At 33.0% G+C, this 23,576-nt stretch overlaps 2 protein-coding genes across 10 annotated transcripts in view; one reads left to right on the top strand and one right to left on the bottom strand.

The window, feature by feature from the left end:
• The window catches only part of LOC108179272 (uncharacterized), a 120,759-nt gene extending 101,060 nt beyond the window's left edge, over positions 1–19,699 (bottom strand). The window contains exons 1-8 of one of the 8 annotated variants that reach the window (XR_015479192.1): positions 19,647–19,699; positions 15,966–16,142; positions 14,080–14,108; positions 13,895–13,958; positions 9,851–9,991; positions 6,503–6,594; positions 2,965–3,550; positions 1,498–2,604 (exon numbers count right to left, since the gene is read on the bottom strand). Coding sequence is in view for 3 of the 8 variants with exons in the window: in XM_087241776.1 (XP_087097902.1) it covers positions 3,191–3,550; positions 6,503–6,594; positions 9,851–9,991; positions 13,895–13,958; positions 14,080–14,108; positions 15,966–16,059 (780 nt within the window). In the remaining 5 variants the exon portion in view is untranslated. Of the gene's footprint in view, positions 1–1,497; positions 2,605–2,822; positions 3,551–6,502; positions 6,595–9,850; positions 10,718–10,762; positions 13,959–14,079; positions 14,109–15,965; positions 16,143–19,646 lie in introns of those variants that run through there. The other 7 variants (XR_015479190.1, XR_015479191.1, XR_015479189.1 and 4 more) reach the window with 7 other exon arrangements.
• lingo3b (leucine rich repeat and Ig domain containing 3b) overlaps positions 1–23,576 on the top strand; it is a 644,601-nt gene that overhangs the window by 412,825 nt on the left and 208,200 nt on the right. The gene's annotated exons all lie outside the window — the stretch shown is intronic.

Here is a 23,576-nt window from a genome sequence, read left to right as displayed (position 1 = left end):
ACAGACATACACAAAGCAACCGGGAATAAAAGCTCTGTTCTGTTCGTGAAGTGGTTACGAATTATTAGAAATTAAAAATCAAAGTTAATTTGTCTTTCTAGTCTGTACACTTTCGTTTTATTAAGTAGAAGATAGAAAATAAATATTTTAAATTAATGTAATGTGATGCTATGATTTACATGTTTCCGATTGGCTTCTTGTACTTCATACCTAATGAGGGGGAGGGGCTTGCTGCTCAAACAATACACAGACTCTGTTTTTATTAACATTATTGTCCCTCATCAGGTATGAAATATTGAAATCGTTATCAAAATGTGTTGAATATACGTTACAGATATGAAAGCAACAAGTGTCATCTATTAAATTAACCTGATAGTGTATATTAATATATATAAGAGTTCGTATTAACTGTACATATATATATATATATATATATATATATATATATATATATATATATATATATATATATATATATACGCTCTGCACTGTAATTCCAACGGCAACAGTGATGATTTAAATGCCAACTGAAGAAACGGTCAAGTGAATGTATATTATATGTATCAACATAACAACTAACAAAGGGAATATTGTTACAAAAGTAATTATAAAGTCACAAAGTGCTATTATTTCCCATAGTTGGTTACAATGTATATATAAAGAGAGATATATGTGTAGGTCCGTTATATGCCTTTATTGTGTGTGACTCATCAATGCAACTTAACAATACTGATTAGTAAAGGTTAGTTCTTACTGTAGTATTTCTCACAAACGCTACGTGAGACCTTCTTCCTTTAATTCTGTCTGTTGTCTGACGCAGCCGAGGGAGGAGGCATGTAGAAATAGTAGGCGGGGAGAACTCGGCTTAAAGGCGCAGTACGACAAAACCACCCCCTGCTGGAAATCAATATAAAACAACATCTTGTAAAATATATAATGAAAAATCTGATGGTTATTTTGATCTAAAACTTTATATACACATTCTAGAGACGCAATAGACTTATATTAAATATGAAAAAAGGGGTAACCTAGGTGCCCTTTAAGCAAATTGGATGAACGTGATCACGCGCCGTGATCTGAAGAGCGTCGTTTTGCTTTCGCTCACCGAAAACCAGGCTGAATGCGCTGTTTTCGTGCGTCTGTTCCCTAGCGACAATAACAAACGCCTGATACCGCCTGTCTGTGGCTGTTTCTCAATACCAAGTACGCAAAGTTCGGACTTGCGTCCTTGGAAGTTCAGACTTGCCAAGTTCAGACTTGGAAGAACGAACTCCTGAGAACGCGAGGACACAAGTTGGGTACTTCTTCAAATGGAACAGCAGTGTACTTTATAACGTCGCTTACCTCACCATGGATTCATCAGTTTCACTGTACATTAACAATAAAATGATTTAATTAATATTATATTAATATTTTAAATCTGCATTTTTGATTTAAGGAATTGTACACAAATATTCATATAAATGTTAGTTAAAGTGAGTTACTATACGTGTTTTTGATGATCAGATTTATTAAACTATAAGGGTAATCATACACACAATAAGAAATAAAGACAAACACGATAAGAAATAAAGATTACGTCAAGCAATTTGGTAAACAAAGACAAACAGCGTACAACACGGTAACATAATTAAAGACAATTATAAAAGGTAACAAAATAACACTGCCAAAATAATACAGCTGAGAACAAATGATAGACTTATAAGACCAAAAACCGTCCTTTAGATATTCACAAGATGTATTAAATATCCTGATTTAACTACAATGGAGTGATGAGGTCCAGCAATACGTCCGAGATGGCCTGGCCGAAGTAAAGCTGCTCTAGCGGGGGAGCTGATGACGGAGCTCCCGCTGGCAGGCTGGGAGTCGGAGTCCGCATAAGCTGAGCCAAATCGTTAAAGAAGCGCTATCTTTGTCAATAAACTGCCGATTCCATTTTAAAACAACTACATTCTCGCCTGAAAAACTGTTAAAACTTTATTTGTGACACAGTAAAGGAGTATTTTTAAAACCGTGCGGGTTTCCTCCTCCGCTATTAGAACTTGCTGGTTACGCTGCAATGCATTCTGGGATACCTGAGCTTCGCAAGTTCACAAAAGTCACCTCTCGATGCATGCTTGGCCAAAGGCCAGAGCAAGTACACATCCAGGAATTTCATGTGTACTTGAAAAGATGTGAACTTTGAATTGGAACAGTACTTTGTCGACGATTGATGGCGTTTCACGAGGACACAAGAACGCAAGTACAGACAAGAACGCATATTGAGAAACAGCCTGTATTTCTCAAAGTTGTTTAGAATTAAATGTTTAGTGATGCTGTGACACAACGTGTGAGCCTTTTTTCATGCACCTCTTTGATGCTGCTTATGTTTTTGCCGCAGCACCGAAATTCCTACGCTGACTTAATACTGGTACATACCGGTTACCAAGGTACCAGGGCTATAATGGCACCGGGTTTCGGTACCCAACCCTAGTTTTTGGTTTTGAAAAGGGAAAAAATTCCACCATCCCATTTAAACTTTAAGGAGACCAGGTATCAGATTTGCACAATCCATATGCACAACGCTTTGGCCTGTTTCCCTCACTTGAAAGCTTGACCAAAGAGCTTAGAATGACCAAGAGGCGACACTCAATGGAACGTTCCACTGCAACAGCAGCGCCCAGCAGCAGCCCTGGATTCCACCATTTTGGAGGGAAAGCGATCGACTGGCCATTGGATCTTATTGCTGTTGCGATGGCGAGCGGCTGCTTAGTTTTTTATTTATTTATTTAAAAAGCGCATTAAAGCTGAGAGACAACCTGAAAGACGACAATACAACACTTACCATCACAATCATCAGCACTTTTAATAGTTTATTTTACACACTATTGGAGTTTTCATTACAAAATGGCCGCAGCGCCATCTAGTGGCTGTTTCCCATATTGCACTAGAGTGTCGCCTCTTGGTGATTCTAAGCTCCTTGGCTTGACAGAGCCCCTGCGCGTAGCTACGGTTGCTAAGCCATGATTGGTGGATCGCGTTTTTTGGGTGTGGCTTAGCGAAGGGTCAATTATAGTTCATCATCAGATTAATAATATATTCACAAAGAAATTTGCTAAAGGAAAAACAAATCTTATTTTTAAAGTGATCACATTATTTTCATGGCGATTAAGCACATCCGCGTCTCCTTAAAGCACGCACATCACTGCTGTTACTCTTTCTTCACAGGACTTTTCTTTGCTTTATTCTTCTTCTCCATGCATTCCTCTTCTTTCTCCTCCATATTCGTCTTGGCTTTCATCTTTTTCTTGCTGTCTCTCTTTGCTTTCTTCTCCAAGTTTTCATCTTCTTCCACCTTCTTGGCTTTCATCTGTTTCTGTCTCTCTTTAATCTCTTCTTCTCCTCTTCCTCTGCGCTCAGTGAAGGTTTTCCTCTTTTTCAGGAGCCGCGGGTCTGGAAGGGCTCGATGTCTGAGGCTCCTGGAAACTTTCTTGTGCTTTCCAGATTTTTCTTCATCATCATCATCATCATCAAGCCACCAGAACAGTGTGTCCCATAATGAAGAGTCCGGCTGAGAGAATCAATGCAGAGGTCAATCATTAACATTCATACATATTACACATGCATCATTTCCACTGAGTGAAGTCATAATTAAAGACGAGTCCTTTAATAGGGCATACTTTTTAATGTATACAGTTGAAGTCAGTTACTGTGACTAAATTTGATGTGATTTACTTTTTTAGGTAAGTTAGGATGATCACATGTGTTTCTGTTCTGCTTAATAGCAGAATAATGAGAGAGAGATTGTTTGAGGAATTGTTATAACTCTCGTTGAAAGTCAAGTTTACACACAATCAGATTATTCTGCCTCTGGAAAAGCTCAGATGATGATGTCAGGGTTTTGGAAGTTTCTGATTGGCTGATTGACAACATTTGAGTTAATGTGAGGCACAACTGTAGAATAGTGTTGAAGGAAAAGCTTAAACACACTGCTTCCTTGTGTGACAACATGGAGAATCAACAAGCCAGAATCAACAACAAAGCCAGATTACCATTAGCTGAATGACACTGGGAACAGACTGATGTGTGGAGACATGTCCTGTGCTCTGATGGAGCTGAGAGTGAACTGTTTGGCCATAATGAGCTGTGTTACATCTGGAGGACAAAGGGGAAAACGCACAAGCCTAAAACACCATCCCAACTGTGCAGTATGGGGGCGGCAGCATCATGTTGTGGGGCTGTTTTGCTGCAGGAGGGACTGGTCCACTTCACAGCATAGATGGCATCATGAAGAAAGAACATTATGGAGAAATACTGAAGCAACATCTCAAGACATCAGCCAGGACATTACAACTTGGCCGCAAATGGCTCTTCCAAACAGACCCTGACCCTAAACACACTGCCAAACTAGTGAAAATGTGCTTTAAGGACAACAGAGGGAATGTTTTGAAGTGGCCATCACAAAGCCCTGATCTCAATCCTATAGAACATTTGTGGGCAGAGTTGAAAAAGCTTGTGCGAGCAAGACAGCCTACAAATCTGACTCAGTTACAGCAATTCTGCAGGAGGAATGGACCAAAACTCCTGCAAACTATTGTGAGAAGCTTGTGGAAGGAGACCCAAAACATCTGACCAAAGTTATACAGTTTAAAAGCAAAGCTAAAAAATACCAAGGAAATGTGTGTAAACTTTTGACTGTCGAGAAATTAATAAATAACTCTCTCATTATTCTGGCATTTAGCAAATGTAAATCATTTAGGTAATCCTAACAGACCTGAAATAGTAAACGTTTAGTGTGATTTACCATCAGACATTTTTAAAACAAGGTTTTTAGAGTTTATGTAAACTTCTGCTTCCAACTGTATATGTTTAATACATATTTTAATAACTCGTCTCTAATAACTGATTTATTTTATCTTCGTCATGATGACAGTAAATAATATTAGACAAGATATTCTTCAAGACACTTCTATACAGCTTAAAGTGACATTTAAAGGCTTTACTAGGGTAATTAGGGTAAAGTCAGGGTAATTAGGCAAGTTATTGTATAACAGTGGTTTGTTCTGGAGACAATCCAAAACTAAAGGGCGAATAATATTGACCTTAAAATGACTTTAAAACAATTAAAAACTTATTTTATTCTAGCTGAAATAAAACAAATAAGACTTTTTTTTTTTACAGAAGGACAAATATTTATAGTACAAATATTTATAGAAATATTTATATAAATTCCTGAACCAGTTCAACATTTTTTTGGGAAATACTTCAATTCACAGGAGTGCCAATAATTTTGAATTCAAGTTTCTCTCTCTCTCTCTCTCTCTCTCTCTCTCTCTCTCTGTGTGTGTGTATATATATATATATATATATATATATATATATATATATATATATATATATATATATATATATACACACACACACACAACACAACTACAGTAATTAATCTGTTGTGGTCATTCTATAGTTGCTATGGCAACTCAACTCATTCATTCTTTCATTTTCTTTCAGCTTAGTCCATTTATTCATCAGGGGTCGCCACAGCGGAATGAACTGCCAACTTATTGAGCAAAAGTTTTACACAGCGGATGCCCTTACAGCTGTATTCCCCTATAGTGCATGTGTTTGGACTGCGGGGAAAACCGGAGCACCCGGAGGAAACCCACACCAACACGGGGAGAACATGCAAACTCCACACAGAAACACCAACTGACCCAGCTGGGACTCAAACCAGCAACCTTTTTGCTGTGAGGCCACAGTGCTACCCACTGAGCCACTCTGTCACCTAGTACAGGGGTTCCCAAACTTTTCAGCCCGCGACCCCAAAAATAATCAAATCAGTGGCTCGCGACCCCCATTTTTCAAGGTGGTTGTACTGTAAATATGTAAACGTTGCAGACACAACTATAGGCAAATATAAACATGAGCTTATTGACAACACAAAAATGCCACAGTCTATTAGCCATATAATGTTTTTTTAAAGTCATTTATGGATTTAATTACATTTTGCTTTTAAAATTAAAGGCTGATGGCTGATTGTTATTTTTATGTTGTTGTTTCTTTAATGCAACTATTAACGATATTCTGTCGGTTATGAATAAAATATGGTAATTCTAATAGTTTAATAAAATTTATTTGAGTTTTGGATATCACCAAGCGACCCCTTGTCATTGTCCCGTGACCCCCCAGGGGGTCCCGACCCCCACTTTGAGAACCACTGACCTAGTATATGATATATAACACTACAATACACCACAGTTTACTGTAGTAAAAACTAAAGTATGCTGCAGTATTATTTACAGTATATCAGTTCACCATAGGTAATATGCTGGAGCATTCATTAACAGAGTTGTAGATACTGTAAGATATGCAGTATAATACACTGAACAATATTATGGTTCAAAAACACTATTACTAACCACTATAGGAGTTTTTTTATGTACAACACATTGGTTCAGTCGAAGAGCAACTTTATAAGATGCTGTAAGTTCGATTATTTACCTGATGTCTGTGTTTGTCTCACCTGTGGTGTAATTTTCCCTCGTCTGAGCAGCGTGTGTCTGTCGGTCAGCACCGTGAGCTCCTCGCTGTCCTCCTTTCGCCCTCTGACAGCATCTGAGAGGAGAGAGCACTGCCCGTCAGTTTACAGTTTGTTGTTTTTCATCCCAGATTAATTATTATTTATTATTCATTTATTTTTTTATTATTATAAAAAACAACAATTAATTAATAACGGATTATTAAGTGTCCTTGAAGTGCTTTAAAATGTGCATTTTTATTGGATGTTTGACGTAATCTCAACTGAAACATGCAGAGAGGGTGGGATATAGATACTGTGAACATTTCCTTGCTCGGTTAAACATCATTTGGGAAATATTTAAAAAAGAATAAAAAATTAAAGGTGTGGCTAATAATTCTGACTTCAACTGTGTATATATATATATACACACACACACACACACACACACACACACACACACACACACACACACACACACACACACACATATATACATACATACATACAGTTAAAGTCAGAAATATTAGCCCCCCCTGAATTACTAGACCGCTTCTTTACTATATAGAGAGAAGATTTAGTAATCATAATAGTTTTAATAACTCATTTCTAGTTACTGATTTATTTTATCTTTGCCATGATGACAGTAAATAATATTAGACTAGATATTCTTCAACACACTGGTGTTCAGCTTAAAGTGACAAAGTTATTGTATAACAGTGGTTTGTTCTGTAGATTATCAAGAAAAAAATAGCTTAAAGGGGTTAATAAAAATTAAAACTGCTTTTATTCTAGCCAAAATAAAACAAACAAGACTTTATCCAGAAGAAAAAATATTATCAGACATACTATGAAAATTTCCTTGCTCTGTTAAGAAGACAAAAATTCGAAGTGGGGCTAATAATTCTGACTTCAACTATATATATATATATATATATATATATATATATATATATATATATATATATATATATATATATATATATATATATATATATATGCTGGGGGTGTGAATTAAAGTGCTCGATTTAAAATGGTTAGTGATTTAAAAAGTCATTGAAGTCAGTGTCCTTGAAAGTGGCAATCCTGAGTATATGTTCATATTTGGCCTTACATTAGATTTCAGTTCTTACATTGAATAACAGTGGTTTATACATTAGATAACAGACAATTAATCACAATGGAGCCTTTTCACATTTGCATGTCTCTCAGCAGCATAATTGGTGAACTCAGAGCTCAGTGAATAGGAGAGTACAGCAAACAGGGACGGATTGACCATGTGGCAAGTTAGACGTAGTCTGGGACGTTTATTTTGCCAAATAAAGTTTCTTAATTCTAGTAAACAGCAATGAGGGAGGGGGCAAGGGGATGTTTTGGAACAAATAAAGAAATTTAGGGAGTATATTCATTTTTAGGATATTTATCCTGCCAATCATTGAGATGGGTAAAGATGTCCAACGTTCTACTGATGACATAGCAGCATCCAAAAATGGGTCATAATTTATTTGAACAATCTTATTTATTTCATCCATGATTTTAATACCCAGATATGTAAAATTATCCGTTGAATTAAAAATAGAAGCATAACCTTGGCTATTTTTTCTCTCTGATTCATTAAGTAACATTATAGATGATTTGGAGTAATTAACTTTATATCCAGATATTTTTCCAAAAGTTTCAATAAGATCCAAAAGTGCAGGAATAGAGCTATTTAGATTTTTTTAGGAACAAAATAATATCGTCTGCAAATAATGCTAATTTATGTTCCAAGTGGCTCTCTCGAATTCCATATATGGCATTATGCGTTCTCACTGCTATGGCGAATGGTTCTATTGCAAGGATAAATAATAAAGGTGATAGAGGACTTCCCTGTGGGCAACTCCTAGATATCTTAAAGGGTTTAAAAACAATGTTATTTGTCAAAACTTCTGCTGGTCGTTTTTTTTAAAGACTCTCGATTCTAAATGATTCAGAATCAGTTCTTTTTGCAAACGACTCTTGATTTTAAATAACTCTGAATCAATTTTTTTTGGAAATGACTCTCGATTCTAAATGACTCAGAATCAATTCTTTTCGGAAATGACTCTCGATTCTAAATGAATCAGAATAATTTTTTTGGAAGCAACTCTTGATTGTAAATGACTCAGAATCAATTATTTTCGGAAATGACTTTCGATTCTAAATGACTCAGAATCAATTATTTTCGGAAATGACTCTGGATTCTAAATGACTCAGAATCAATTCTTTTTGGAAATGACTCTCGATTCTAAATAACTCAGAATCATTTTTTTTTCGGAAATGACTCTCGATTCTAAATGACTCAGAATCAATTCTTTTCTGAAATGACTTGCGATTCTAAATGACTCAAAATCAATTATTTTAGGAAATGACTCTGGATTCTAAATGACTCAGAATCAATTCTTTTTGGAAATGACTCTCGATTCTAAATAACTCAGAATCTTTTTTTTTCAAAAATGACTCTCGATTCTAAATGACTCAGAATCAATTTCTTTTTGGAAGCAACTCTCGATTCTAAATGACTCAGAATCATTTCTTTTCTAAAATGACTTTCGATTCTGAATGACTCAGAATCAATTATTTTCGGAAATGACTCTGGATTCTAAATGACTCAGAATTAATTCTTTTTGGAAATGATTCTCGATTCTAAATGACTCAGAATCATTTTTTAGAAGCAACTCTCGATACTAAATGACTCAGAATCATTTATTTTTGGAAATGACTCTCGATTCTAAATGACTCAGAATCAATTCTTTTTGGAAATGACTCTCGATTCTAAATGACTCAGAATCAATTCTTTTTGGGAACGGCTCTTCGGGGTTTAAAAAGTCATTGAAGTCGGTGTCCTTGAAAGTGGCAATCCTGAGTATATGTTCATATTTGGCCATACATTAGATTTCAGTTCTTACATTGAATAACAGTGGTTTATACATTAGATAACAGACAATTAATCACAATGGAGCCTTTTCACATTTGCATGTCTCTCAGCAGCAGAAGTGTTCATAGTTGGTGAATGGGAGAGAACACTATTTACAACTACTACTCCAGGATGGTGTTATCAAGACTTTCAGAAAGAGGAAAACAATAGTGTGAGACTGATAACAGCAGCCAGAAGAGAGAATAATGTCAGATTTACTGTCCTGCCCCCATACACACTGCATCACACACACCTCACACTAGTGCTCATTCGTTTATTGTAATTAATCTAACTATTAAAAACTTTCAAGCATTTAAGATGCTGATGACTATAAAGCATGTCTTGTGAAAAGGGTTCATTGTCAAATTAGCTCTTAAGCCAGATCATTAAGCCAGACTTGTGATAATGTCTCCACATGCCGTGTATTCTCTGTAAGCCGGAGCTCAGCAGCAGGATGGTTATGGCCACGATCAGGCAGCGGTTGAGCGTCACTCCTTCCCACGGACGCTCCATCTGCATCTGACTGAGGTTCTGGATGGACAGAGCTCTGCGTAAAGATGCTGACAGAACAACAGGGAAACCACAAAACAACAGGCCAGTTATTTCACACTCACAGATTCCTTGATAAACCTTCTATTTTCTTTCAAAACCTGAATAATGATACAAATTATTGGCAGTGATAATCACAAAAATTATAAAAGCTGTTTTAAAATGGCAAAATGTATACCTCTGCATTTCATTTGGCCTGCTCTGCCTAGGAATCAATATGTTTTAGGAATTGATTCTTAATGCCTCTGATTCCTCTGCATTTAGAAAAGAGAGTAATTTCTAAAAAGAATCAATTCATTTTGCGGTTGATTCTCAATGACTCGTAACTGATTGTTTTTGGAATCAGCTCTCGTTTTGCAACGTCTCAGAATTGAATCTTTTTGGAATTTACTCTTGAATCTCAACACTCATGAATACATTTTTTTGGAATCGACTCTAAATTCCAAATGGCCAAATGGTTGTTTTTTTTTAAACGACTCTCGAATCGAAATGATTCAGAATCAATTCTTTTTGCGAACGACTCTCGATTTTTAATGGCTCAGAAGCTATTCTTTTTGGAAATGACTCTCAATTATAAATAGCTCGGAATCAAATCTTTTTGAAAATGACTCAATTCTAAGTGACGATGAATCAATTTTTCTTTGGAAACGACTCTATTCTAAATGACTCAGAATCAATTCTTTTTGGAAACAACTTTCGATTCTAAATGACTCAGAATCAATTCTTTTTGGAAACAACTTTCGATTCTAAATGACTCAGAATCAATTCTTTTTGGAAACCACTCTTTTTGGAAAACCAATTCTTTTTTGAAACGACTCGATTCTAAGTGACTCAGAATCGGTTCTTTTTGTAAACAACACTTGATTCTATGACTATGACTCGGAATCAATTCTTTTTGGAAATGACTCTCGATTCTAAATGACTCAGAATCAATTCTTTTTGGAAACAACTCTAGATTCTAAATGACTCTGAATCAATCCCTTTTGAAAACTACTCTTGATTCTAAATGGCTCAGAGTCAATCCCTTTTAGAAACATCTCTCGATTCTAAATGACTCTGAATCAGTTCTTTTTGGAAACCACTCTCGATTCTTAATAACTCTGAATTAATTCTTTTTGTGAATGACTCTCGATTCTAAATGACTCGAAATCAATTATTTTTTGGAACGACTCTCATATTTAAATGATTAGGAATCAATTCTTTTTGGAAACAACTCTCAATTCAAAATGGCTCAGAATAAATTTTTTTGATTAGTTTAGTTTATTTGTTTACAGGGTCAATGCACATTAATAAACATTAAAATGTGATTCCCGTGTCTCGTAATTGGTTAATTTTAGAATCAACTCTTAAATCTCAATGCCTCAAAATATATTTTTTTAATATTAACTTTTGAATCTCAATGCTTTGGGATTGACTCTGAATTCTAAAGGGCTAGGAATCAATTCTTCTTGGAATCAACTCTTAATTGTCCACTTCGAATCAAAAATAATTATTTGGAAATGTTGAGATTCAGGTGTCATTTCCAAAAGTAAATGATTTCTAGCTGTTGAGAACAGCTTTGAGCGATTTTAGAGTCATTTTCAAAAATAATTGATTACTAGCCATTAAGAATCGAGAGTTAATTCCAAACAGAATTGATTCTGAAATGTTGATTCTTAAAAGAACTGATTCCGGGGCTTTGACAGTCAAGAGTTGATTTCAAAAAGGATCTATTTCAATGCATCATGAGTAGATTGTAAAAATTATTGATTGCTAGGGATTGAGTCAATTCCAAAAAGAATCGATTCTGAGATGTTAAGAATCATGAGTCAATTCAATACATAACTGATTTGGAGGCATTGAAATTTGTGAGTCATTTTCAAAAAAATTTGATTACTAGCCATTGAGATTGTAAGTCGATTCCAAATAAAATAAAAAATGATTCTGGGGCTTTTGACAATCGAGAGTTAATTCCAAACAGAATTGATTCCGAAGCATTGAGAATTGTGAGTCAATTGCAACAATTATTGATTGCTAGGCATTGAGAATCGAGAGTCAATTCCAAAAAGAATTGATTTTGAGATGCTGAGAGTCATGAGTCAACTCCAAAAATAGTTGATTCCTAGGAATTGAGATTTGAGCCTTGACTCCAAAAACAAATTAAAAAAATGATTTGGAGGCATTGAGAGTCATTTAATCAATTCCAAAATTGAGATTTAAAAGTTGATTCCAAAAATATCTGATTTGGAGGCACTGCGATATTTGAGAGTCATTTGCAAAAAGAATTGATTACTAGCCATTAAGAATCGAGAGTTGACTCCAAAAAGAATTGATTCTGAGATGTTGAGAATTGACAGTTGATTCTTAAAAGAATTTATTCTGGGGCTTTTGACAGTCGATAGTCAATTACAAAAAGAATTGATTTTGAGATGCTGAGAGTCATGGGTCAACTCCAAAAATATCTGATTTGGAGGCATTGGGATTTGAGAGTCATTTCCACCAAGAAACGATTACAGTCATTAAGAACCGAGAGTTAACTGCAAATAGAATCGATTCCAAAGCATTAAGACTCATGAGTCAATTGAGATTTGTGAGTCAAAAGAATTTTCCCAAAAGAACTGATTACTAGCCACTGAGATTCCAAAAAGAATCAATTCTGAGATTTTGAGAATTGACAGTTGATTCTCAAAAGAATTGATTCTGGGGCTTTTGACAGTCGAGAGTTCATTTTAAAAAGAATCGATTTCAATGCATCATGAGTAGGTTGTAAAAATAATTGATTCCTAAGGATTGAGAATTGAGAGTCGATTCCAAAAACAATTGATTACTAGCCACTGAGAATTGAGAGTCGGTTCCAAAGAGAATCAATTCTGAGATGTTAATAATTGACAGTTAATTCCAAAAAGAATTGATTTTGAGATGCTGAGAGTCATGGGTCAACTTTGGTTCCAAAAATAATCTATTTCAAAGCATTGAGAATCAAAAGTCTTTAAAAAAAAAAATCGGTGTTGAGAATTATGAGTCAATTCCAAAAAATAATTGATTCTTAGGAATTGAGATTCGAGAGTCAATTCCAAAATAACTGATTTGGAGGCATTGAGATTTCAGAGAAATTTCCACCAAGAATCGATTATATTCATTGAGAATCTAGAGTTAACTGCAAAAAGAATTATGAGTCAACTAAGATTTGTGAGTCATTTCCTAAAAAAAATTGATTACTAGCCACTGAGAATAGAGAGTGGATACCAAAAAGAATCAATTCTGAGATGTTGAGAATTGATAGTTGATTCCCAAAAGAATTGATTCTGGGGCTTTTGACAATCGAGAGTTCATTCCAAAAAGGATCGATTCCGAAGCATTGAGAATAAAGAATCAATTGCAACAATTATGAATTGCTAGGCATTGAGAATCGAGAGTCAATTCCAAAAAGAATCGATTTTGAGATGCTGAGAGTCATGAGTCAACTCTGAAGATAATTGATTTGGAGAAATTGAGATTTGAGAGTCATTTCCAAAACAAATTGATTACTAATCGTTGAGAATTGCTAAAAAAGATCCATTCCAAAGCATTGAGAATCGAAAGTCAATTTAAAAAATAACTTTTGAGAATCGTGGGTCAATTCTAAAAAATAATTGATTTGGAGACATTGAGATTTGAGAGTCATTTCCACTAAGAATCGATTATATTCATTGAGAATCAAGAGTTAACTGCAAAAAGAATCAGTACCAAAGCATTAAAAATCATGAGTCAGTTTTAATAATAATTGATTCATAAGAATTAAGATTCAAGAGTCAATTTAAAAAAAGATTCTTTTTGGAATCAACTCAGCCTAAGCAGATGGTATTTTGTCTGAAGTTGTCATCCACAGTGTGAAAAATCAAAAAAAAAAAAAAAGCTAATAAAACCATCCTGATGTGTGTTTCAGTGTGACGTACTGGCGCTGGACATCGGGTGTTCACGGGGAATCATTTTCGGCACCTGCTGAACAATTGGAGCTTCCTGCAGGACACACAAGGTTATAAATGGAAGCGTAAATCTGTGTGTGTGTGTGTGTGTGTGTGTGTGTGTGTGTGTGTGTGTGTGTGAGTGATGTCCAGCTGTCGTGTGGTATTAAACTCACCTCTCGAACCCTCCTCTGAGTGTACATCTCTATAAACAAACACAACAGCAGGTCAGACGCACAACACAAACATTTCAGAAACTTTTATTTAAAACACTAAACCAGTTTATAAATGAATAAATAAATACATGAATAAACAAATAAATAAAAGTAAATAGATAAGTACATGTAAAGGGAGCGAAAACACCTCCCTATATGATAATATAAGTGATCACGATGAAGACATACATAAATACATGCATCTTAAACGTATATATTGAAAATTTACCAAGTTGAATAATTTAATGTGCAATTAAAATGAGCCTATCATCATTTTATAAATAAATATGAAAATAAACAAATAAATAAACAAACACAAATAAAAATAAATAAATTACAATTGGGAGATATTCACCAACTAAAGCAATCATAGAGTTTAAATTTGACTATCAGAGTTTATGTTTAATTATAGAAATGAATATTAATGAATGAATGAATTATTAACTATATTAACTAATTAATTAAAATAAATTAATAAATAAGCAAAGGAAGCGAAAACACCTTCCTATTTGATAATACATGTGATTATGATGATGATGACATACATAAATACATGCATCCTAAACATATTTAATATTAACCAAGTGTAATAATTTAATAATGCAATTAAAACAAGCTTATCATCATTTTATAAATAAATAAAAAAATAAACTAATAAATATACACACCAAAAATACATTAATAAATAACAAATGGGGGATATTCACACATCAAAGCAATCATACAGTTCAAATTTGATTGTTCAGTTGTTAAATGCATATTCATTTTTAACTATACAAATAAATAAAAAAAAACAAGCAACAAATGTTAGATAATCACCAATCAAAGCAATCATAGAGTTCAAATTCGACTATCGACTATAATACAAGCATCTTAAATAAATGATTAAATTAAATATAGTTTTATTTAAGATTTACCAAGTGTAATAATTTAATAAGTGCAAATAAAATAAGCTTATCATCATTTTATAAACAAATATAAAACAATAAACAAATAAATAAACACAAATAAAAATAACCAAATGAGAATTGTTAGATAATCACTAATCAAAGCAATCATGGAGTTCAAATTCGATTATCAGAGTATGTTTAAATACAGAAATATAAATAAATATATGAATAAATGAAAAGTAAATAAGTAAAAGTAAATAATTGATATGATGATATGTAACCATGATAATGACATACATAAATACAAGCATCTTAAATAAATAATTATATTAAATATTTAAGATTTACCGAGTGCAACAATTTAATAAGTGCAATTAAAGTTCATAAATAAATAACTAAATAACACAAATAATTTCCCAGTACTGGGAAACACCCATACACACTCATTCACACACACACACACACTACGGCCAGTTTAGTTGATCAATTCCCCTATAGCGCATGTGTTTGGACTGTGGGTAAAACCGGAGCACCTGGAGGAAACCCACGCCAACACGGGACAACATGCAAACTCCACACAGAAACACCAACTGACCCAGCTGGGACTTAAACCAGTGACCTTCTTGCTGTGGGGCCACAGTGCTAACCACTGAGCCACCGTGCTGCCCCCATGTAAGATTTATAAAGTGTAATAATTAAATAAATGCAATCACAGTCCTAAGAGGAGCGAGTCAATACTCTATACAGCTTCAGAGAGAGCTGTTGTGCGTTTGTGTTTCGTGCGGTGTCGTGTTTCTGTAAAGGTTATTGTGAGTATTATTAGCCTCTCTGTTCACTTTAACACCACAAAATAGTCCAGATGCCTCGATCTGAATTTAGAAAGAGCTCTTCACTCTGGAGGTTTAAAATCTGCGCTTGAATGGCGATTGATGCGGTGTATTTTGTGTTTATCTGTACCTGCTCGTGTTTGTCTGACAGGTTTCTGAGGAGGATTTTCCGGCAGGGGTTTTTTCAGCTCGTCCTCGAACGTCTCGAAGCTGCTTTCGTCCATTGCTCACCTCATAAAGACATAGAAAAGGTGTGTTATTTTGGAGGTTTTTGGCTGGAAATATATCAAACTGTAGAGATCATGCCCTGAAATAATAAAGTGGAGTTTTATTTTTTTATTATATTTCATTTTTTATTTTCATATTCTATTTTTATTTATTTATTTTATTTATTTGTGTTGTATTCAATTTAATGTATTATTTTATTATTTTTATTAAATTTTATTTTATTAACTTTTATAATTAAATGTTTTATTTTATTCTATTTTGTATTAATTTAATTAATTTAATTTAGTTTTTTTATTTATTTAATTTATTTTTATTAGTTTATTTAATTTAATTGTTCCTTTTTCTATTTTATCTTTTAAATTGAGTGTAATTTATTTTTCATTTTAAATTAAATTAAATTAAATTAAATTAAATTAAATTAAATTAAATTAAATTAAATTAAATTAAATTAAATTAAATTAAATTGCCGGCAGTTAGCTTTCTGCAACTCTCACATGGTCGTCCACTGAAGCTATGCAGGGCTTCGCCCGGTCAGTAGCTGGATGGGAGACCACATGGGAAAGCTAGGTTCCTGCTGGAAGTGGTCTTAGTGAGACCAGGAGGTGGCGCCCAACCTGTGGTCTGTGTGGGTCCTAATGCCCCAGTATAGTGAAGGGGACTCTATAATGCTCAGTGAGAGTCGTCTTTCGAATGAGACGCTAAACGACTCTCTGTGGTTATTAAATCCTTATAAAAAGAGTAGGGGTTTAACCCTGGCATCCTGACCAAATCTGCCCACTGGCCTCTGTCCATCATAGCCTCCTGACCATCCCCATGTCATAACTGGTTTCATCACTATGTCTGGTGCTGGATGAGGAGATTCCCTCCCAAAAATGTGTTAAGGGCTTTGAGCGTCCAGAAAAGTGTATAAATGTAAGGAATTATTATTATTATTAATTACATTTATTTTATTTTTAATTTTCATTCATTTTCTTGTCGGCTTAGTCCCTTTATTAATCTGGGGTCGCCACAGCAGAAGGAACTGCCAACTTATCCAGCACGTTTTTACGCAGCGGATGCCCTTCCAACCGCAACCCATCTCTGGGAAACATCCACACACACTCATTCACACACACACACTATAGACAATTTAGCCTACCCAATTCACCTGTACCGCATGTCTTTGGACTGTGGGGGAAACCGGAGCACCCGGAGGAAACCCACGCGAAGGCAGGGAAAACATGCAAACTCCACACAGAAACGCCAACTGAGCCGAGGATCAAACCAGCGACCTTCTTGCTTTGAGGCGACAGCACTACCTACTGCGCCACTGCTTCACCCCTAATTTATTATATATATATATATATATATATATATATATATATATATATATATATATATATATATATATATATATATAAAATAAATAATAATGTTTTGTAATTTTTAGTACACACACACACACAGACACAACAGAAACCATAAAAAATTAATAGAAATAAATAAAATAAAATAAAATAAATAATAAGCCCCCTAATTGGACAATCCTACAATTGCACCTGCTTTCAGACTTTCAGAGTTTTTTGGCTCCGTAAAACTGTTTAAGCTTGAAAAACACTGGAGATACAAAACTGTAAAAGATGTAAACTTTAATGTAATGCCACAGAAACTGACAACAACTAGTTGTTAAAGTCAGCTTGATTTTAAGTTGTAAAAACGATGTGTCTCTTTAAATTAAATAGTGTAAATGTTTATAATTGTCTGTTTAAATAGGTTTGTAATTGTCCTGTACAGTTTTAAACATAAATGATACAAATTATGTAACATATTACCATGTTTAAACTTCATGCATGTCAAAAAAATATAATAAATAAATATATAAATAAATACAACAAATAAATATATAAATAAATAAATATATCGGTATTACAAAAATATCACTCAAAAATCACTATATAAAATAAATATAGCATTTGTATTAATATTATTATTATTATTAATTATACTATCCAAAGGTTTTGATTGATCTTAAAAATCTGTAAAACTATTAATAATATTGGAAATGTAAAAAAAAATAAAAATAATAATAATTAAAAAAAAATATATATATATATATATTTTTTTTTACATTTCCAATATTATTAATAGTTTTACAGATTTTTAAGATCAATATATATATTATATATATATATATAATTTCCAATATTATTAATATATTATTAATATTATTATATTTATATATTAATAATATTATTATTAATATTATTAATATATTAATATTATTATTATAATATTATAATTATAATTATTATCATAATATTATTATTATAAAATTATAATTATAATATAATAATATAATATATATTTCCAATATTATATATATATATATATATATATATATATATATATATATATATATATATATATATATATATATATATATATATATATATAACATTTCCAATATTATTAATATATTATTAATATTACTATATTTATATATTAATAATATTATTATTAATATTATTAATATATTAATAATATTATTATAATATTATAATTCTAATTATTATTATAATATTATTATTATAAAATTATAATTATAATATAATAATATAATATATATTTCCAATATTATATATATATATATATATATATATATATATATATATATATATATATATATATATATATATATATATATATATATATATATATATATATATATTAATAGATTTTTCAGGTCAATCAAAACCTTAGGATAGTATAATAATAAATAATAATAATAATAATATTACAAATGCTATATTTATTTTATATAGTGATTTCTGACTTAATATCACTTTACAATAGACAACAGACAATAGAAATGTAATATACAAATCGTCACCTCAGAATTATAAATTTCTATCTCATTTTTGTCAAAATGGAGTTATTGACATATTCCTATTAAATGACAACTTATTTACATTATGGCATGTTTTTTTTATAAGTTGTTTACATTTTAAGACTTTTTATTTAAAAAGCAAATGTTACACATATACTGTTTACTATGAAATGCAAAAACTGTAAAGCTCAATATCTCAAAATCATTCAGAGACAGACTTTTATAATTCCAAGATGACGAAAATATAAATACACAATATTATAGACAGCAATAGCTAAAAATTGTATGTTAATGTTTAAACAAATAACAATAAAATAGTACACATTTCAGTTAAATATTCAGCTAAAAATAAATGACCTATAGAGACTTACATACATACTTAAGCATTAAAATCAGTACAAAATATATTAAAATACATAAATATGAAGAAATATTTGATACAAACGCAACTGTGGATACCACAGACAACTAAAACAGTGTAGTGTTGGGGGAAAAATGTTAAATGCAGTTTTAATTGCTGCCATTAAAGGTAAAAACAACTGCAAAAAATGATATGTGTAGTTATTATTGTGTGTTTCTCTGTCTGAACAATAAAAGTCTGAAATATCCTTCAGATTGCAGGAGAATCACACACACACACACACACACACCAGAAGCACAGAGAGCCGTCCTACTGCTGGACGTCTCCTTTGACCCCTGTTTGACCCCTGAGCTTACCTGCAGGAGCAGAAGAGCAGAGCTGGAGGAGCAGAGAGAGAGAGCAGAGGAGTGAGAAGAGCTGCGGTGGGTGGAGGAAACACACACGTACACGTATGCATGCACTCACGCCCTCACACACACACACACATACACACACACACACGCACACACACACACACACACACACACATTGACATTAAAGAGACACTCATTCTCTCTCTCTATCTCTGTCTCACTCACACACACACACACTTGTGACAGTCACACACAGGTGCAGAAGTCATGCTGTTACAGGACACTGATAATTCTCAGGGATGAAGAGTGATTTATTTAGGAGCTAAAGGCTGCTTTTGAATTGCAGAACTGAAGTAATTATGTGACACTTCATGGTTATATTTATATATATATATATATATTCATTAATTTTCTTGTCGGCTTAGTCCCTTTATTATTCCGTGGTTGCCACAGCAGAATGAACCGGCAACTTATCCAGCAAGTTTTTACGCAGCGGATGCCCTTTCCAGCCGCAACCCATCTCTGGGAAACATCCAAACACTCATTCACACACACTCATACACTATGGACAATTTAGCCTACCCAATTCACCTGTACCGCATGTCTTTGGACTGTGGGGGAAACCGGAGCACCCAGAGGAAACCCACGCGAAGGCAGGGAGAACATGCAAACTCCACACAGAAATGCCAACCGAGCCACCCAGCGACCATCTTGCTGTGAGGCGACAGCACTACCTACTGCGCCACTACAGTATATATATATATATATATATATATATATATATATATATATATATATATATATAGTTGAAGTCAGAATTATTAGCCCCCTTTTGATTATTTTTCTTTTATAAATATTTCCCAAATGATGTTGAACAGATTCAGGAAATGTTCACAGTATGTCTGATAATATTTTTTCTTCTGGAGAAAGTCTTATTTGTTTTATTTCGGCTAGAATAAAAGCAGTTTTAAATTTTTTAAAGACCATTTTTGAGACTAAATTATCAGCCCCTTTAAGCTATTTTTTCTCGATAGTCTATGGAACAAACCATCGTTATACAATAACTAATTACTAACCTAAATTACCCTAACCTGCCTAGTTCACCTTATTCACCTAGTTAAGCCTTTAAATGTAACCTAAGCTTTGTCTTGAAAAAAAAAAGTCAGAATTATTAACCCTCCTGTAGGAAAGTCCTAAAACGGAGTTGCAGTTCTTATGAGTATACACTAGATGGCGCACCTCCCTAATTTGACCGACATCTACTACTTTCACTTTTAAGAGCAAGCACACGGCATAAATCACTTGTGAGGCACGGTGAGAGGGCAAAACATCTTTCCTGTGTGCGTTCATGCCAAGAAAGTGAGTTTATTTACTGATTTCCACCAAAAATATGTATAATACTTATGTTAATACTGTTAATACAATATATGTAATGTTATATTTCTCCTTTAATGCATATATTTGCATTATCCTATGTTATATGTCAATCTGTGTTGGGAAGCTAATATGCTAGTCCAAAATATTAATGTTTCTTTGTTGGATTGATGTATATATTTTGACAGATGGTGTAATTTTGAGTCATTTCCATATACTACAGTTTGACAGTGAATTTATTCCTATATTTAAAGATTGTTTTCTGCTGTAATTTGAATGGAAATGTTTGACTGTTGTTAGTTAATTGCTAAACCTGTTATATTTTATTGATACCTGTACTAATATACCCACTCTTTAAAGTTATTTTTGGATGAAACTCTCCGAGCCCTTTACTCTCTTACCGGAGTCTCCAGTTTTCAAGGACTAACAGAACATTCCAGAGGTTCCACCTCAACACCTCCTGAATTGCACCTGCACATGTTTAAACTTCATGCATGTCAAAAAATATATATAAATAAATATATCGGTATTATAAAAATATCACTCAGAAATCACTATATAAAATAAATGTAGCATTTGTATTAATATTATTATTATTATTTATTATTATTAATTATACTATCCAAAGGTTTTGATTGATCTTAAAAATCTGTAAAACTATTAATAATATTGGAAATGTAAAAAAAAAAAAAAAATATATATATATATATATATATATATATATATATATATATATATATATATATAACATTTCCAATATTATTAATATATTATTAATAATATTATATTTATATATTAATAATATTATTATAATATTATAATTATAATATTATTATTATAAAATTATAATTATAATATAATAATATAATATATATTTGATATATATATATATATATATATATATATATATATATATATATATATATATATATATATATATATATATATATATATTTAACATTTCCAATATTATTAATAGATTTTTCAGGTCAATCAAAACCTTAGGATAGTATAATAATAAATAATAATAATATTACAAATGCTATATTTATTTTATATAGTGATTTCTGACTTAATATCACTTTAAAATAGACAACAGACAATAGAAATGTAATATACAAATCGTCACCTCAGAATTATAAATTTCTATCTCATTTTTGTCAAAATGGAGTTATTGACATATTCCTATTAAATGACAACTTATTTACATTATGGAATGTTTTTATTTATATTTTATTGATACTTAATTTTTCCTATTTTATGTTCCAGACCACACACATATACGCAAACTCTCACATCCACTCTGTACTTATCCCAACAACGGTTAACCTGTACTAATATACCCACTCTTTCAAGTTATTTTTGGATGAAACTCTCCGAGCCCTTTACTCTCTTACCGGAGTCTCCAGTTTTCAAGGACTATCAGAACATTCCAGAGGTTCCACCTCAACACCTCCTGAATTATTAGCCCTATAATATCGCTTAATAAAGTGCAACACATTAGGAGCCGTTCAGACACAAACACTAGATGGCGCTGTAACTCTACACGGAGCCGCAAGGACAAACAAGGAAGCATTAAATGTACAGATCAACAAATCTGACCTGAATTTGACTGTGAATGTGCTTTAATCTTATGCACAGGAACAGAAACGAACGCTGAAATCAACATCAGCACAGAACAGAGTGTGTGTGTGTGTGTGTGTGTGTGTGTGCTTTATTGTCAATTCAGCCACATGTACAGGACATATAGAGAATCGAAATTACCTGACTCTAAGACCCTAGGTGCCTAACATATAATGTTAATATAAAAAGTAGAGTTTTAAGAAAAAGAACATTTATTATATATACATTTGTACATAAAATGTGGTCTAAAAATGTACATAAGGGTTAAAAATTAGTAAACAATACAATACAATGACATTAAGGTGTGTGTGTGTGTGTGTGTGTGTTAGCAGGTCTCTCTGAAGGCAATAGTTGCATCATGATCAGTGTTCTTCTCTCTCTGCTGTCCGCTCTCATTAAACCTGCTGTTAAGAGCTGCAGACGATATTCAAGTGAAACTGCGTGACCTTTTCCAGACTCCTGGCTGTCAGCGATGTGCTTTTAGCGTCTGATGTTAATGCTGTGTGTGTGTGTGTGTGCATCGGCTCAGACCAACGCATTTATACAGCAGGACGGCCATCAAATCTTCAAGCTTTCAGATGTTGCTCGCTATTTCACCAATACCGCTCATACAGACCTCATGACCTGTGGAAAACACACTCTTTCATCTCTCCTTCACATTTGCACCAGATATTTACAAACAATCACTCAATATCACTGTATAAAGTGTTGTGCATTTATAAGTGTGCCTCACACATGTGAGTGGGCTTGACAAACCACCTGTAGAAACACACTCTTTTATTTCTGACACTTTAATAGGCGTTTACACCATGTGTGCTTCAGTGTGAGTGTGTGTTCATCTAACACTCCACATCTATAATCCTCTTAGTCTATGCTGACGTTATCTTCAGCAGCTCAAACACCATAATGGCTAATGGACAGACGGCTGCTTCTCAC

The sequence above is a fragment of the Danio rerio genome, chromosome 2, assembly GCF_052040795.2.
Source record: "Danio rerio strain M-AB ecotype USA chromosome 2, GRCz13ab, whole genome shotgun sequence".
Lineage (NCBI taxonomy): Eukaryota > Metazoa > Chordata > Actinopteri > Cypriniformes > Danionidae > Danio > Danio rerio.
This window is presented reverse-complemented; position numbering and strand designations above follow the sequence as displayed.